Source organism: Xenia sp. Carnegie-2017, unplaced genomic scaffold (genome assembly GCF_021976095.1).
Source record: "Xenia sp. Carnegie-2017 unplaced genomic scaffold, XeniaSp_v1 HiC_scaffold_14, whole genome shotgun sequence".
Lineage (NCBI taxonomy): Eukaryota > Metazoa > Cnidaria > Anthozoa > Malacalcyonacea > Xeniidae > Xenia > Xenia sp. Carnegie-2017.
In genome coordinates this window covers 4,633,812-4,651,546 of record NW_025813447.1, presented here as the reverse complement: position 1 = coordinate 4,651,546, position 17,735 = coordinate 4,633,812, and the positions used below count along the sequence as shown (strand labels likewise).

The 17,735-nt window shown below is 35.7% G+C and overlaps 1 protein-coding gene across 2 annotated transcripts in view; it reads left to right on the top strand.

Annotated features, from left to right (window-relative positions):
• The window catches only part of LOC124434456 (myosin-13-like), a 26,803-nt gene extending 9,068 nt beyond the window's left edge, over window positions 1–17,735 (top strand). The window contains exons 11-39 of one of the 2 annotated variants that reach the window (XM_046984352.1): window positions 28–162; window positions 1,414–1,493; window positions 2,718–2,859; window positions 3,188–3,307; window positions 3,765–3,811; window positions 4,432–4,531; window positions 4,620–4,667; window positions 5,153–5,278; window positions 5,730–5,792; window positions 5,880–5,945; window positions 7,467–7,616; window positions 7,863–7,982; window positions 9,741–9,812; window positions 10,140–10,238; window positions 10,309–10,359; window positions 11,706–11,779; window positions 11,880–11,949; window positions 12,353–12,451; window positions 12,910–12,991; window positions 13,140–13,168; window positions 13,294–13,365; window positions 13,652–13,720; window positions 13,813–13,869; window positions 14,341–14,430; window positions 15,320–15,403; window positions 15,807–15,901; window positions 15,965–16,076; window positions 16,147–16,216; window positions 17,187–17,735. In XM_046984352.1, coding sequence (XP_046840308.1) covers window positions 28–162; window positions 1,414–1,493; window positions 2,718–2,859; window positions 3,188–3,307; window positions 3,765–3,811; window positions 4,432–4,531; window positions 4,620–4,667; window positions 5,153–5,278; window positions 5,730–5,792; window positions 5,880–5,945; window positions 7,467–7,616; window positions 7,863–7,982; window positions 9,741–9,812; window positions 10,140–10,238; window positions 10,309–10,359; window positions 11,706–11,779; window positions 11,880–11,949; window positions 12,353–12,451; window positions 12,910–12,991; window positions 13,140–13,168; window positions 13,294–13,365; window positions 13,652–13,720; window positions 13,813–13,869; window positions 14,341–14,430; window positions 15,320–15,403; window positions 15,807–15,901; window positions 15,965–16,076; window positions 16,147–16,216; window positions 17,187–17,305 — 2,541 coding nt within the window. In that variant the 3' untranslated portion in view covers window positions 17,306–17,735. The remainder of the gene's footprint in view (window positions 1–27; window positions 163–1,413; window positions 1,494–2,717; window positions 2,860–3,187; window positions 3,308–3,764; window positions 3,812–4,431; window positions 4,532–4,619; window positions 4,668–5,152; window positions 5,279–5,729; window positions 5,793–5,879; window positions 5,946–7,466; window positions 7,617–7,862; window positions 7,983–9,740; window positions 9,813–10,139; window positions 10,239–10,308; window positions 10,360–11,705; window positions 11,780–11,879; window positions 11,950–12,352; window positions 12,452–12,909; window positions 12,992–13,139; window positions 13,169–13,293; window positions 13,366–13,651; window positions 13,721–13,812; window positions 13,870–14,340; window positions 14,431–15,319; window positions 15,404–15,806; window positions 15,902–15,964; window positions 16,077–16,146; window positions 16,217–17,186) is intronic. The other variant, XM_046984353.1, reaches the window with a different exon arrangement.

Sequence of the window (17,735 nt, the reverse complement as noted above, 5' to 3'; positions counted from 1 at the left end):
CGATTGCTGATCACGTATTTTGTGTAGAGACGTCTGGAAGAAAGTCTGACTCGTGTTCGTTCAGACTACGACTCTCAGATGACGCAGATGCAATCAGCCAACTTTGAACAACAGAATAAACTCGAGTCTGAAATGTCCAATAGACATAGCTTGCAGTCTGAGGTAATTTACCTTTGGTTGTTATTTGTCAATTTTATACATCATCATAGATCGTTAACAGATAATCGCGAATTATTGTCATTATAATTATTGCCAGATTTTTTATGTCATCATTTTGAATTATGTCTGATCATCACAATCCCTAACGGATGGAATTTCAAGAGAAATTCTCTCTGACATTTTGATATTCACGAGTTATCATTTTGTTAATTTTTACTGATGATCATCATCAGTAGTCATCACTGTTATTAATCATCATTGATCCTCATCATTGATCATCATCATTCATTGTCAATGATCATCATCATTCATCATCATTCATCGTCATTGATCATCATCATTGATCATCATCATTCATCATCATCATCATATCATCATCATCATCATTCATCATCGTCATTCATCATCATTCATCATTCATCATCATTCATCATCATTTTCATCATTCATCATCATCATTCATCATGTCATTCATCATCATTATTTATCATCATTCATAAATTTATCATCATCATCATCATCATTCATCATCATCATTGATCATCATTGATATCATCATCATTCATCATCATCATTCATCATCATCATCATCATCATCATTTCATCATTCATCATTCATCATCATCATTCATCATCATCATCATCATCGTTCATCATTCATCATAGTCACTTTTTATTACCATCATTGATGATTATCAATATTGGTCATCGTTATTTATCACCAAAATCATACATTTTAATCCGTAACCACAAATACTATTACCATGTATTTACATTATCCATTTATCCAATTTTCATCATTTTTAAAGTGATCATTATCATCATTGTTATTGATATGGGCATCACTGTCGGTTATCATTATCTATTGCCATTTACATAATCCTTGACCAGACGAAAATTTCGTAAGATATAAAATAAAACATAATCCGAAAAAGGACATCTTGTAAACTTAAATTCAAGTTATTAAACACGACAATTAAAAGTGCAATATTTCGGTTTTATTTCAAAACCATCATCAGACAAAATGGTACATTTACAATTTCATCATACTGATGATGGTTTTGAAATAAAATCGAAATATTACACTTTCAATTGTCGTGTTTAATAACTTGAATTTAAGTTTACAAGATGACCTTTTTCGGATGACGTTTTATTTTATAGCCATTTACCCTAACCATAAATGTCCCTACGATTGTAATCATGCATTCATTCAGTGATCACCATCAACTTCTCTTGCTGTACGATGCTTTTAAGGTGATGTTATTGAGAAGTAAACTCGAGAACACGGAAAACGAGCGCGAGGAGGCACACAAAACCAGAATGGATGCAGAAAGGTAAAGTCGTGTCGATTTATTGAATTTTGTGTTACAGTAATATAAGTTCCATTCGTTACACGTTGATTCGTGGATTTCTTTTCACTTTTGCATCTATACGTGAATATATTAAAATTACGTAGTCCTTCAACAGTCAGATAACATACTCGAGCTTTGATCAGCATATGTCTATTATCCTAGGACTGGTTGCACGGAACCGTGTTATCTTTGAATTAAATATTCTATTGTTTGTTTGATATAGATTGCAGCCTTTTGCATTTCAGGACATTTATATGAGATCGTAGCAGGGCTTCGTGCAATCTATCATTTTAATGAAATCGAAATTTGTACCGTAAAAATTTGTGTATGTTTGCAAAATATCAGCGTGGATGAAGGAATACGTTTTGGTTATTGCACATTTATATATACAGTCGAACCTTTTCTCACGAACACCTATCATAAGCGGATATTTTATACAATCAGACACATGGATGTACGCCCACGGTGGTCCTATGCAGGGCGGATTATCCAGTATACTAATGGCTGATTTCCATTCAGTTCAAATTGACGCGCGATCAACTTTTTGCGATCAGTCTCTTTTGATTTGTGTGCAGTAGTTTGAAACTGTTTCGGTCGAGAACTTACAATTGAAAAGAAATGATTTAAAAAAGTCGATCGCGCAGCAATTTGCACTGAATGGAAATCAGCCTTAAGTGGGCTTAAACGTACAGGCCCGGGCTTTCGAGAGGCACCTTGTATCTGGACATAATTAGGATTTGGACGTTTTTGCTATTCTGGGGTAGCTAAATGTGATCATTAAATCTGTTGAAAACCTTACGAGCAATTGAATGCAGAGAAAAATGGCTTCGTACCATCTGTTGGTCAAATGCGCAATGCTCAGAACTCATGTAGCAGAACTCATGTATTGGCTTTTCCCATTTCCCTGACCATGTCAATGAATTTTGAAATTTCGTTTGAACTTTAAAATGAACTTTTCCCCACTTTTCACCTTAAGAGGTTACAAACATGAAGCCTACAGGGGCCGTAATTAGTTATCTGTCCCTAGTCCGCTTACGGAGGTTCGACTGCATATTATTTTTGTTGATATATTGATTATGGACTCTCGCGTTATAAGTAGCGCTATGCATTCTCTTGATTGATGAACAAAACCAGCTGCAATGTTTTGTGCATAATGAAACCCATCAATGTTACCAAAATACTAAACAATTATCGAAAATGTTTAAGGCAACTACACGCATCGCGCGACGAATTGTACAAGACCAAGAATTCCCTGGAGAAAGAACTTTCGTCTGTTAAGGAAGCTGGTCGAATGACGACATTGAAACTGAACACCGCTGACAATAAGATATCGTCATTAGAAGCCGAGGTATTAAATTCCGCCTACATGACCTGACATAACTGCTTTTTTGAGACATAACCATGAGAGCATATAAATTGGTTTGCCAAGATGTTTAGTCAATCTTAAAAGACGTCATATGATTGGCTTGACAAAAAAGCCTTAGGCGAGTCATCAGTGAATAAGCCAATACTGTTACAGCGGTTTTGCCATTCGTTATTGTGTACGTCATGTCTCCATGGAGTTTTGGGGCTTTTAGAAAAGTTCTTTACCACTGACGTTTTTCAAAACAGCATTTTTTAAAATTTTGTGAACATTGAATCTTAGAATTTTGCGTTTTGTTTTCCTGTATTTTTAGTTACAAACAGCAAACGTAATGTTGGCGGAGAGGACTAGTCAAATGACGATGAACATGCATGATATTGAGAGCAAGAGGTCGTCCATCGGTAAACTTGAGGCAGACTTAAGGGAAGAGAAGGTGATTGGAGCATTTGTCTGGCAACGGCTTCGTCACCAACATTTGTCTTACAACGTTCCCATCATCAACATATACATGACAACGTTCCCATCATCAACATATACATGACAACGTTCCCATCATCAACATTTACATGACAACGTTCCCATCATCAACATATACATGACAACGTTCCCATCATCAACATTTACATGACAACGTTCCCATCATCAACATATACATGACAACGTTCCCATCATCAACATTTACATAACAACGTTCCCATCATCAACATTTACATGACAACGTTCCCATCATCAACATTTACATAACAACGTTCCCATCATCAACATATACATGACAACGTTCCCATCATCAACATTTACATGACAACGTTCCCATCATCAACATTTACTTGGCAAAGCCTCTCTTATTATATATCGCAACCTTCGTTAATTAATTTTGCATTTCTTTGCAGGACAAGAACTCTCGAATTACTGCACGACTTGAAACTGCCACATACAAGTATGAAGCTTTTATGTACATATTTATATCTGTAAGCTGGCTATTAGTTCTAGGCTGTCATCGTGATAGCTGACATACTTGATTCAAATCCTTCTATATGATAAGTATATGGTATTTGCTTTTTGTGTAATCGCCATACACCATACAGTCTCTGCAGGAAACATAAGCAACTGCCTCTCGGGGTATGGATTGTTTATCTTTTTCGTGACGGTGGTCGCCTTAAGGCTGTTTCAAACGTCGAACTTCACATGCGCCGAACGCATTAAAAACAAAAGAAAATAAGCTGAACTTCCTCATTTTCTTCTGTTTTAAATGCGTTCGAATCATGTAAAGTTCGACGTTTTAACTAGACCTTTAGGCGTTTTAACTTTCCTCAAGTACACAAAACTCACCTTGCATTGGTTAGATTGGCTAGAAAATTTTACTGAATGTATGCATCTTACTAATGTTATGAGTACAAGTATTATCCAGAGATGGAATTGCAGACATAATACAACCATTTAAAGGACTTTGATGCGATGTTATTAGTTCAAATAAACGCCGCTCTTGAATATACGCACCACAAACAAGAAGTGCCATTAAAAAACACCCACTGACATTTTTCACCTTTGTCCGCCTAGAATAAAAGATTTGGAGAACGAGGAAAGCAATCTCCGTCGTCAATTGGACTTCGCCATGGAAAAGGTTCGAAGGCAGGAAGAAAACTCGCAGGAAACAGAGGTATTTTTCTCGTGAACTGTGCCATCTTCCCGAATTAGTCGAACTGATTGTCGTGGATGTGAAGCAGTTATGGAGTTTTCTTTTTCAGAAAAAACTTAATTCAACAATTTCTGAAATGAAAACGGACTATGAAAAGGTAGCTGTGTGTTAGGAAAATGTTTTTTTACAATTGCCTTAATTACAAATATATTAATCAAGTATACGTTTCACTGGACATAGTTTGTTCGAGAATTCTTCTAAGTTCAAACAATTTAAGCAAACTGAACGAAACAGTTCATTGAAAGATACTAGAGGCTGTAGCTTTTTCTCCAGCCCACTTGCTAGGAACATGGTAGCAAGGAACATTTTCCTTTGAATTTACAACTTTGACTACACATTCAGATAATAAGCTTGACTGTGCGCAACTGAAGTAGGGGCTCAGGATACGCCGAAGAATGAGGTCAGCGCTCAATAAACATCAAAGGAATTCCTTGTTGGCGGAGCACGAGTGCAACATTATTGCAACTTATAATCTTTAATTGACGGCTTTAGAAATTTGTACACTGAGCTGATAGTTGATATTGTTCTTGCTTTTTACAAAGCCTTTTTTTCTTGAAAGATAACGTCTCTGTTTTGACTTAGACAAAAGGAAAGGTTAGCGAGAACGAACAACGCCTAGCAGGCGCCGTCGAAAAATATAAAGAGGAAATGAAACAGAATTTCCAGAAATTACAAGAAAAAGATGAATATGCACGACTGTTGAGCCAGGTTCTTTTTCTTGAATTTTTATTGAAAAATATTTCCTTTTCTCAAACAGGTCCAGTTTTTCAAGGTCTCCAGTGTGGTCAATATTTCTAATGCACACATTCTAATGCCATTATTGTATAAGCTTACTCACATTCGTAGAGCGTGGCTTCAAAATCACCTCTTAACAATTCGATGACGGTATTTTCAATCCACTGATTGTTTGTTGTGAAAATCATTGGATTGAAAATACCGTGGCTAAAAATTAGTGGACGCACGTTTTCTGTGTGACACTCGGTGAGTGTGGGGAAGATTTAAGAATACAGACGTTAATCTTCAAAATTTATACTTCTCGGCAGTTTGTGCCGAAAAATAATATCTTAAAGAATAGTCACTACTACTACTCAAAAGTAAATCGTCATGCCAGTAAATTGCTTGCGTCATTTAACATGATCGACGAACTTTGTTTCAACAGGAACTAGCTGAAACTGCTCAAAAACTCTCGTTAGCGGAATCCTCGCTGGAGATACAGAAAAAAGTAAGTGGATTTTCCAATTCGCGAGACTTTGAAATGACAGGTTCTCAATGTCATCAATCTAATGTTTACTGTTTCGTTTTCTTACAGACTCGGGATAGTTTGGAAGAAGAACGCGATCACTTGCGACAAACTCTGAGAACTTACGAAGAACAGGTAGGGATGATAGTGAAAATATGAGAGTTGTTTTTGTGAAGAACGGATGGGTGCAAAAATGGAGAAGAAAAGAGGAAGTGGTGGTGAACTTTTATGATTAGTTATTGTGAAGAATAGATAGAAGACAATGATGTAAATGAAAGGAGAGGTGATGGTGAACATGTAAGCGTAATAGTGAGTAGTGTAGCCAGCCTGCAGATTTACTCCTGCTATGTAAATTCTGAAGGATCACCATTATTCATGTCTTAAGAAATCTATTGTTCTCACGGTCAGTGAACACAAAAATATTTGCATAGCGAGAGTAAAATGTCGGAATGGCTACGCTACTGGTAATGACGAACATATGGGGGCAACTATCGGAAGAAAAGATGGAAGGCATTGAGTAATGGTCAACATGTAGGTATAATTATTGGAAAGAAAAGATGGAAGGCAATGATGGAAAGGAAAGCGGGAGTTATGGTGAACATGTGAGAGTAATAGTGAACATGTAGAGGTAAACGCATCAGCCTAGTTATCATGAAGAACATTGGTAGTGATTGAAAAGAGTGAATGAGGGTAACAATAAAACTTTGGATGTTATTGTTGGGAAAATTGGTGGCAATAGTGATTAAGAGAACAAAGTGAAGATAAACATGTGCGCCAGTGACTCAAGCGTAGACGCAAAGTAGATAAAAATGTAGGTAGGTTAAATCAGCTCGTTGGAAACTATCCCATAACTATTCGGCATTTATCAAACAAAAATCTCACAATTAAATTCAACATCAGACTTAACAGTAGTCAAGAAGCAGACACAAACATAGGTAGTTTAAAGTAGCTCGTTGTGAACTAACCCATAAAAATCTTTGGTACGTACTGTGCATACAAAAATTCACGAGTTATTAACATTGTTTCTACCTAATGAAGATTATTGCTATTATTATAAAGTAAACATGCGGGGTTACTATCGATAGGAAAGAGGAAAGGAAAATATTTGGAATTTTGTGCTTGAAAGTCTTTAGTGAAAAACAGAACTCAAATATTTGTTTTATTTTCTGTGTTTGACAAAGTAGCTTAGAAATTTGTGCTTGAAAATCTCAGATCGAAAACTGAACTCAATTATTTGTTGTTTTTTTTTGCTATGTTTGAACAAGTAGCTTCGGCCAGATAGTTAGGTTTGTGAATTCTATGGTTGCATTATAAAATCTAAGACCAAGTAGTAAATGGTAAAGCTAGCCAGACCTAAGAACAAGTGGTTACTGGTTAAGTGCATTGGCTGTATGTCCAGGTAGTAGATGGTTGTGTTAGTGAATTTTTGGACAAGGTAGTAAATGATTAAGTTAGTAAGTTTTACAAACAAGTAGTATGAAGACAGTTACGTTTGCGAGATCAGAGACCATGTAGTATGTAGATGGTAAAGTTAGCTAGTGTCAGGACATGGCAGTAGATGGTTAGGTTTTCGGTCGAGATAAGTACATTATGTAACATGCAAATAGCTGCCTGAAATTGAAGTCTAGATGTATCACATCACCATTCATTTTATAGATGACTGTCAAAATAAGCGAAAACCAATTAGTCAACGGTCATGCAACCACTCTTAAAAACGAACTTGAGCACTCTCGAAAGGTATCTGAAGAAACGAATCAACGACTGGCCACCACTGCTTACGATTTAGAAAATCTTGAGAAAATTAAGGTAAAGCTGTGCAATACTAGGATATTGGTCGTGTTTCAAATGTGGAATGCTAGGATGTTGGTAAATACTATTGTATCATACTTTGTCGTTGATGTTATATTGAGAAGTTTGTGTTAACTTATGTATTGAAGGTGTAATATTTTGGCATTGGTGATATGGTGTCTACTATTCTATGATATGTGTAATGTGTTGTTTTATCACTCATTAATAAATGTGTGTGGTGTTTATTGCTTGTGCTTCATGTAGGTTGATTTACAGGAAGATGTTGCGAAATTGAAAGGTGAACGTGTAAAATTAGAGGCAACACTTCAAGAGGAAAAGGCGAAAACAAATCTATTATTAAAGGAGATAAAGGAAAGTAATGAGGTTTGTTCTCTAGTCATTCATTTTTGTCCATCTTGTCAATCATGTTTGTCCATTTTGTCAATCATGTTTGTCCCTCTCGTCAATAATATTTGTCCCTCTAGTCAATAATATTTGTCCCTCTAGTCAATCATGTTTGTCCCTCTAGTCAATCATGTTTGTCCATCTTGTCAATCATGTTTGTCCATCTCGTCAATCATGTTTGTCCCTCTAGTCAATCATTTTTGTCCATCTCATCAATCATGTTTGTCCATCTCATCAATCATGTTTGTCCCTCTCATCAATCATGTTTGTCCCTCTCGTCAATCATGTTTGTCCCTCTCGTCAATAATATTTGTCCATCTAGTCAATCTTGTTTGTCTCGTCAATCATGTTTGTCAATCATGTTTGTCCATCTCGTCAATCATGTTTGTCCATCTCGTCAATCATTTTTGTCCATCTCGTCAATCATGTTTGTCCATCTCGTCAATCATGTTTGTCCATCTTGTCAATCATGTTTGTCCATCTCGTCAATCATGTTTGTCCCTCTCGTCAATAATGTTTGTCCATCTCGTCAATCATGTTTGTCCATCTCGTCAATCATGTTTGTCCCTATTGTCAATCATTTTTGTCCCTCTCGTCAATCAAGTTTCTTGTCTGATCAATCAAGTTTGTTTTCTTGTCAGTAAAGCTTAAAACCTTTTCTTCGGTCGCGATTCTCCTCTCATCAATCATATTTATTCTCTCGTCAGTCAACTTATTTATTTTTCCAATCAAATTTGTCCTCTTGTTAACGATATTTGTCCTTTCGTCAATCGAGTTTTGTTGGGTCATTTTTTTTGTAATTGTTTATTAAAGAATTTCATCTTGCAGCTAAACGCTGAATTACATAAAATTTACAACTGTGAAGAACGTCTTACAATTACGTAGATGTTTACATGAAAAGGAGTGAAAAAGTCAGTTTAGTTTGTCTTCTTGTCAATTATATTTGACATCTTTGTAAGGTCCTGTTTCTCATTTCATGTTTCTTCTTTCGTTATTTGTATTTGTCATCTCGTCAATCATGATTATGTTCTCCAGTGACGGATCTAGGATAGCTCAAAATAAATTATCATTATTAAAGTCTTTAGAGGTAGGAGTTGCAACATACGTGCAATTTTACAATGTCAGTTATACTATACTTACAATATTTACGTCAGTCAAATTTATTACAAAACTATTTATGTAAAGTTAAGAAATATTAAAAGGCATGTGTTTACATAGGATCGTTTTAATTGTTTTGTATTAATTTGAGCTAAAATAAACAATGTTTTTATAGAAGCTCATTTTAACTTTGACAGACTTCTTTAATGCTGTTGGCTAGAAATTCCTAAAGAATATTTCAGACTAAAATACTCCCAATAAGAGTTGCTCTAGATAAAATATTTCAAAATGGAAATATATTTTCAATAATGTATTCTGACCTACCCTGGATTTGCCACTGATGCTCTTGTCACTCAGGTTGTCCTTTCATCGATCAGATTTGTCTTCTCATTTGGCTTAATTACACTGTGTTTATATACGTTGTGTACATATCTGTTTCCTCCGGCCGGACCATTCAATGGCAAAACCAAATTACCATTGATTCCTGTGGTATGAACAATGTCAGTGGTCTTATTATGGGTTGTGAAATAATTTCTGTTGTCCTTAGAAATGGAAATGTATTTTCGACACATTTCTTCATTTTCTGTGTTTTATTTGTTACTCTTACAACAAAGGTACTTAAATATATTTGTGTTTTAGGGTCGTTCTCACCTCGAGTCTTTACTCTCGGAGATAAAATCATCCAATATAAACCTCGAAGAAAAACTTCGGGTAAAAATTCTGATTATTTTTGTTTGGATAATTCTGGATAGGAGTCGATTTTTTAATAGTTGATAAAGACACTAGGCTGGAAAATGTAGAGCTCAAGTTTCAACATCAGATCACTCGTGATGAAGACACTAAGATGGAGTATATAAAGACTCAAGTTTTATCATCAGATGACTCCTAATGACAATACTCTGACGCTTGTGGGAACACTATAAAAATAGGAAAACGACTAAAGCAAATAAGTTTTGATTTCGTCATGAAGTATTTTCTTAAAAGAACTGTTTTATTGAGTCTGTTTTATTTCCATGCTCGTAACTTTTTGCCATTAAGGTGGAGTCTATAGATAAAATACAGCTAGCCCGTGAGGCAGATGAGGCTAAGAACCTTTGGGAATCGGAGGTTCGTGCAAGGTCGAAAGTTGGAGCAAAGGTGCGAAGTCTTTTCTTTGTGTTTCTATTTGTTTTCACAGATATTTCATTTTCACCTTTGGTCTTTTAAGATTCTTGAAATGGAAGCGAAAGTTGAAGAGTGGAAAGCAGCTTTAGAAGAGGTTTAGTATTTTTCTTTGCTGTTTACTGTTTCCATATTCATCCCGATATGGTCGGTTATGATTGTTTTGAATAAATGAAATACAATACGCCATAAAAATGAAAAGTCTAAAGTAAAGAGGGAGAAATTAAGGTTTGTCTTTATTGTCTGATTCATTCAATCAGGAAACCATTCATACCAGATTAACTTTGTATTAACGTTATGAAAGCATATGTATTTCAATAAGAGGCTGATTACATGAGCCCGGGTAGCCGGGATTCAGCGAAGCATCAATTGATTTTATCAAATGGAATTGGAAACGATTCAATACTTATTATCAGATATATCTTCTTGAGAAATTTCACAATATTCTGACTTTAGAAATACGCAAACATTTAAAATGAAAACAACCAATTTGGCCTAAGTTCAGAATTACAACAGGAATGACTTTCGGCACTTTACGAGTAGTTGTAATTATTCCGCTTGAAATTTTGACTCTTTTTAATGCCTCAAAATCCTTTCACGCCTTACTGAATCTTAGTTAGCCGGGATCATGTAAACAGCACCTAAGACCTTACATCTTCGTCAGAAAAATACCCGAAATGAGAGATATTTTGTTGCGATGAGTTGCATTGCGAGTATGCAACATACAACCGACTTTTTCAACTCTCTCGGCTCCCCTGATTAGGACGTTTTATATATTTTATTTGAGTGTGACTTCTCACTAAAAACATATTCCGGATCCGTTTGTTGGAGAAATGATGGGTGTCAACCGACTAAAACTGGGGGGTTTTCAATGAAAAGCGTCATTCGTATATCTCATTTCTAATAACAAATATTAAACGATGAGTATCTGGGGCTAAGGGTCATTCTTTTCGTGCGCAATGTTTATGTTTTCATTCGTGAACTTTCGTGTGAAAATTGTAGTTAACAAAATTAAAGTTAACATCTGGAGAGTTTGATATATCACTTCAATGCTCATGTCTCGTGGCCAGTTCTTCAAGGATTTCACTCTGCTGCCTAATCTAAGTTGCGTGGTTCGGTCTAGTTCATTACCTACCCACCCCCCTTATATTGACCAACCAAGCTCGCAAAGCTTGATCCTGATCCTCATTCTTCAGCCGAGTGATCATGAATGAACCATCGAATACAAAGGTATTATATGAAAAAGGTTGATTATTGAACAATGCAACGTTTTCTCTTAGACTCTTGAATAGCATTGTTCAAATATTCTGTAAATGTCCTTTTTCAGTATCTTTCTAATTTGATGGCCTTTTAAAAGAATTTCGTGAGGTTTTAGTATGTATTGGCAGAATTCGCCTTTCGCTCGATCCCTGGACACTTTTCTACGTTTTACATCGTGTTTAGGAGAAAAAGAAAACGCGAAAAGCTTTGGAAGGTCGGAAAGTGATCAAAGGAAAGTTGGACATTTACGAGAAAAGGTCTGTCCCAGCTGCAGTCGATACGAGACTCTGCAACAGAGTTCGTGAGGTTCATTTGCTGTTTACGTTTTTACATAATCCATTTTATCAATTTATGCAGAGCAAATCAACACGAAAAGGAAGTACAGACTTTAAAGACGCAAGCTAAAACTTACAAACGTCGTTTGAAGGTGATAAAGACAAGTTTTTATCGTCGCATTTTTTATGTAGCCTTACCTTTTTTTGTTTTTTTGTTTCACATCGTTAAGTTAGACTGCTTGATGTCAACACGTTGAGTTTTGTTCTGATTAATTGTGGTCTCAAGTACCGGAGGTTGCAGTCTTATAGGACTCATTATATTCCCTTTATTTTCTTCGAGTTCTAACTAAATTTCACCATTATATAAAATATCGCCACCCAATGCATGATGGTACTTGATTGCTGTGGTTTCAACTGTGCGATCAAAGGCCGAGGAAGATTGAGAATTGGGGGGGGGGTCATATTCATAAATTCATATGTTATAATCAGTAATCGCAATTGATTTTAATAGAAATAATAAATTAGAACGTGCATGTGTGAATATTTCTCGTGTAGGATGTATTGAGTGGCGAGAAAAGCCCAACCGTTTTACAAGCTCAATTTAATCGTGATATCCAACAATATGAAGCAATGATTTCAACACTCCGTAATCAGGTATTACAGAATTATACGTCATTATGTCTTAAGATGTCTTAGTTTTTAACTCTATCAACATACTATTGTATATTGTATCTATGATTGTACATTGTTTTCATGATTGTACATTGTATCTAAGATTGTACCCTGTATTCATGACTGTACATTGAATCTATGATTGTACACTGAATTCATGATTGTACATTTTATCTATGATTGTACCCTGTATTCATGATTGTACCCTGATTCATGATTGTACATTTTATCTATGATTGTACCCTGTATTCATGATTGTACCCTGATTCATGATTGTACATTTTATCTATGATTGTACGCTGTGTTTGTGATTGTACATTGTATCCACAATTGTGCACTGTTTCCATGATTATACGCTGTATCCATAATTGTACGCTGCAACCATGACTTAGCCATTGAGGAAATTGCCAAATATGTTTTCTCGTGTTTACATCGTGCAGCTTCGTGAAGCAAACGACAAGTTACGCGAAGAAAGCGATCTTCGGATTTCTACAGAACGTAAAGGACAGCAGTTGGAAGAAGGTATTTATACGTAGGAATGGAAAATACTACGGAATCGATGATAGAAATTTAGTTTGGAGTACGTATATTCAAATCTTATATATCAGTACATTACCACATAATTTTTATTTGCAATATACGTACAACACATTTTTACTGCTTTTTCCAGACTTGGAGTTCAGCAAAGCTCATTCGAAGGTAAATATTGTTTTGATATATTTATTTTAAATAATGTCTTTATAAAAGTGGTTTCATCTATCTTTCTGTCACGTGACAAGTCAGTGTTGAATTTCTATGTTTCTGCGCTTTTGTCGTTTCTGAAGGATTTATCACGGCAAGTTCAAAAACTGCAAAGAAAGAACGGATTAATGGCGGATGAAATGCAAGAGCTTAAAGTATACCGTTGTATTATATATCTTGTGTGTCATTGCTACAACTGTGAAGTTGTTAATTTGTGTCTGACTATTAGATATATTGCCTCATAGTAAACTTATGATCTCGAGATCAGCAAACTTATGGTGACAAAATAGTAGCTATATGGTGATCTAAATAATCTACTTAAATAGCATGCGGTTTCTCAGAAAAGAATACATCAAATCAATATTATTGGTTGTTTTAAACGTTACATCAGTGCTTACTCGTTCTTTTAAACGTTAAATGTTTTATATTCAAATACTGCAGGCCTATTTTGCCGAAAATTGTGTGGAAAAGACCCAGCTTGATCAGATGAAACTCGATCTCGAGGCTAAGGTTTGTCCAAACAAGTTTTTTTTGTTTGACGTTGTAGGTTTGTCCGTGCTGATTTGTGTTTGGTATTTTTCTTTTCACTCTGCAATATATAGTCGCGTATTGAACTAAATCGGAAATTAGCCGACGTAAATACTCATTTAGAGGAACAGGTATTTTATTAAATCTCTTGGCTTTCTTGTAAACTGTCGTAGTTTTCATCTGGAGTGCGCAATATGTGGTGTTAAAAGATGTTGTGTCTCTTTATTTGCATTGTGATGATAAGGTTGACAAGACAATTTTATAATTTCAGCAGAAAATCCCAAAATATCCCACATTCCATGTTTTGTTAAAATGTGCAAATTAATAGTATCGACTTATACACATATAATACTCATAAATGTCTATTTCGATTCGAATCCGAATCATCTTCTGATCCATATCTTGTGAAATTTCTGCTGAATACAATATTGATTTACACATTGTCAATTTTCCGAATCTCCCACGTTGTATTTTGGTCTATTTTCCCATGATGCAATGCGTTACACAGTCTTACTATTTTCAACTGTACAACATCTGTGACAGGTTCTATTGTAAACCAGTTAATGGTTGGACTTTATCTATTCTTTACATTTCTACCATAGGCTTTGGCAAGAGAAGCCTTGGAGCGTTCTCGAAATGAGCAAGAAGACTTTAGGATCAAAGATTTGGAAGAAACCATTTCTAAACTTCGGGTTCGTTGATTTTTGCCATGTGCAGACAGAAATTATGACCAGTGCTGGTGTTCCTAAGTTAGTTTTTTCCAAGCTACTATGTTTGGTGTCCAAAGGTAGTGTGCTGGATATTCAAGGCTAGTATCTCGGTTGTTCTAACGAACGTGTTGCATGTTTATTCCAAGCTTGTGTGCTAGATATTCAAAGCTGGTGTGTTAGTTATTCCAAGCTAGTGTCTTAGTTACAATCTACCGTGTTTGTTAACGATAGCTAGTTTGTTGGTTATCCAAAGCTATTGTGTTTGTTTTCCAAGTCTAGTTTGATGGTTATTCAAAGCTAGTGTGGTGCTTACAAGCTAGTGTGTTGGTTAGCAAAAGCTGGCGTGTTGGCTATTCAAATGTAGTGTTTGTGTTTATTATCCAAAGCCATTGTGTTCGTTATGCAAGTTTAATATATTGGTTATCCAATGCTAGTGTATTCATTGATGGTTATTCAAAGCTGGTCTGCTGGTTGTCCAATGCTAGCGTGTTGGTTAATAGAAGCTAGTATGCTGGTTATTCAAAGCTAGTTTGCATGTTGGTTATCCATAGCAATTGTGCTTCTTATTAGAGCTTGATTCCGAGGCACACCACCATCACTACCCCTGCATACAAAATAAATTTGTAACGTGTAGGTCAGCTAGCACTACCGGGAGGGGAAGCCTGGTAGCCTTAAACCTTGCATGCAAATAATGCCTTTCTTAAAACACTTGATTTTGAAATTGCATGCTCTGTAGTTCTCGGAGGCAGTAGCTAAATATCAACATTACTTTGATAGACGGTGGGTGTTCTCTCATGAAAGGGAGAACTTCCGATACTTTATCAATATTTGCAATATTTTCTAATCGTGGCATTTCTTTTTCCTACGTTAGAAAGAGAACGACGAATACAGGTCGAGATTACATCTTCTTGAAGCTAAAAAAGACACTGTTGAAGCTGAAGCCGAGCGATTAAAGGTGGACACAGTTAGTTTATTATTGTTTATTGTTTTATATAATTTACTATTAAAGTTATACAAGCTAGTAAAGAAACAACAGAGCATTACAAGCCCGATGTCGAATATCGAGTGTTCGAACCTGCTCGAGAGCTCTTACCAACGTTCACGTGGTTTTCCTAAGCCTGTGCAAACACGAAAACGTCTTTATTGTTTTTTTAATAGCAATAATGCAAATTTGCGTTTGTTTTTCCTCAAACATGTATTCATGATCGAATTTCAAATTGATTTAATTGATTAACCAATCGGCTCGCACAGCCTAATGCAAACTCATCTTTTGATGAATTAGTGTTGCCGTTATATTGTTGCTCTTTCGTAAAGTATTTTTTTGTTTGGCGTTTATGATTGTCTCTCATCACTGATAGGATATGTACAAAACTGAAAACAAACGGAAAGAGAAATTAAACAACCTGCTTTTAGAAGAACGACAAAAATTGGCTGATTCCAATTCAATGCGGAAGTAAGGGCCGCTAACCATGCCAGTTTCTTCAGAAAAATGTAATGCTAATAATGTACTCTGTAGTACTCTAGAGAGATCCCACTCTGAAAAGATCCTCCGCAACTCCAATTCATCTCCAAGAATACCTCAAAGGACAAATATGGATCAAAAAAGTCCCGGACGCCTCCGCTCCGAGGTCTTTATGATCATGAAAGGTTTTTGATGAGCTCTCTTATAAATCTCTTATAAACCGAATTATGTTTTAGACTAAAGACCTGTTGCTGGAAAGTGTTGACAGAGAACTAAGTAAGAGTATTAAAAGACATCTCGACACAAGTAAGTAAAAAGCTTAGGATTTTAATTAAAGACTATATCAGCTCCTGATATGATACTATATCTTCGAAATTTTTGATGTATATATTTCCATTTGGTTTTTACTAATTGATTAAGTCTCGGACTCCCTGGAAATCATTCACGGGCAAGTGAAAAATCATACTACTTTCATAAAGTCTCAGTGCTTTACTGTACCTCAACTGTGAAGAGAAAGCGTAGTAAACAGAAATTTATCTAAATTATCATAAAATTTGAATGCTGTTTTTTCAACTTAATAATGTTCAGGTTAAGCTTATGCGTCTAAAGGTTGCATTCGTGCATGATAGCTGGCGTGAGTGCTATTTCTTTGTGATTTGTAATATGTTTTTGCGCTAAATTGAGGCCCGAACCATTGAACGTAACATGTAACTGGATGGCTACCATAAATATATATGTCTATAGTTGCATGAAGCCAAACTTTTCCTCCGGACGCTGCATATCTGCATACCGTAAATCCACGTTATAAGCATCTTTCTTTTGACCGTTCTTGGAAGGAATTAAAATATTTAAAATTCTGGCTTTCAATTTTAGCTGGAGGTAGCCCCCTTAGTTACGTTCAGTTAAAATAGCATCACCATGGTTACCATCAGTATGTTTTCCAGTATATGCAGTTGGTAAGTCAATTGTTTCCAGTGAAAATATCTAATCCACGTGTTTTCCCGTCACTTATTGTTGATCCCCTTGGATAATTTGTTGATCCACTTGGATAATTTTTTATCCACTTGGATAATTTTTTATCCACTTGGATAGTTGTTGATCCACTTGGATAATTGTTGATCTACTTAGATAATTGTTTATCCACTTGGATAGTTGTTGATCCACTTGGATAATTGTTGATCCACATGCATAATTGTTGATTCACTTGCATAATTGTTGATTCACTTGCATAGTCGTTGATCGAAATTTAGCTGTCCTAACTTTTATGTGTTTTTAGTTCCAGCGAACGACCCCTTAGATTGGTGGGCGAGCAAAAATTTCGATTATTCGTCATCGCCTTTGTCAACGTCAAACCGACAGTACCTGGAGACATTAAAAAGAAAATATTTTGTGTGATGATTCAATTATGGTTTTCTTCGAGCGATTTCATCTTTTCTTTCTCTTCAACTATCCAAGACTGTGTAAAAGTATGATGGGTGAAACGGGGCTTGCTTCGCTTAGAAAAGAGGTTGCCTATTTAGAAATGACATGTAGGCCAGAATAGAAAGGTATAAATAATGAAACTGAATATCCTGTGAGGTTTTCTTTCTTTCAAGCGAACGTCTCTCTCACAAATGCTATTGTTTGGTGAGCAAATGGCTGCCTTTTCATACTGTAGGTAGTTTAATACTTTGAGCACGACATTAACTGATGAACCTAAGATATTTTTCTTACCGTGCTTTGTGGCAGAAGAGAAACTTTTGTGCTGCCAAAACCTATCAGACCTGCCATGCAATATTATATTTTGTAATGTTTCCATTAATTTGAATAGAATTGTATAGTGACA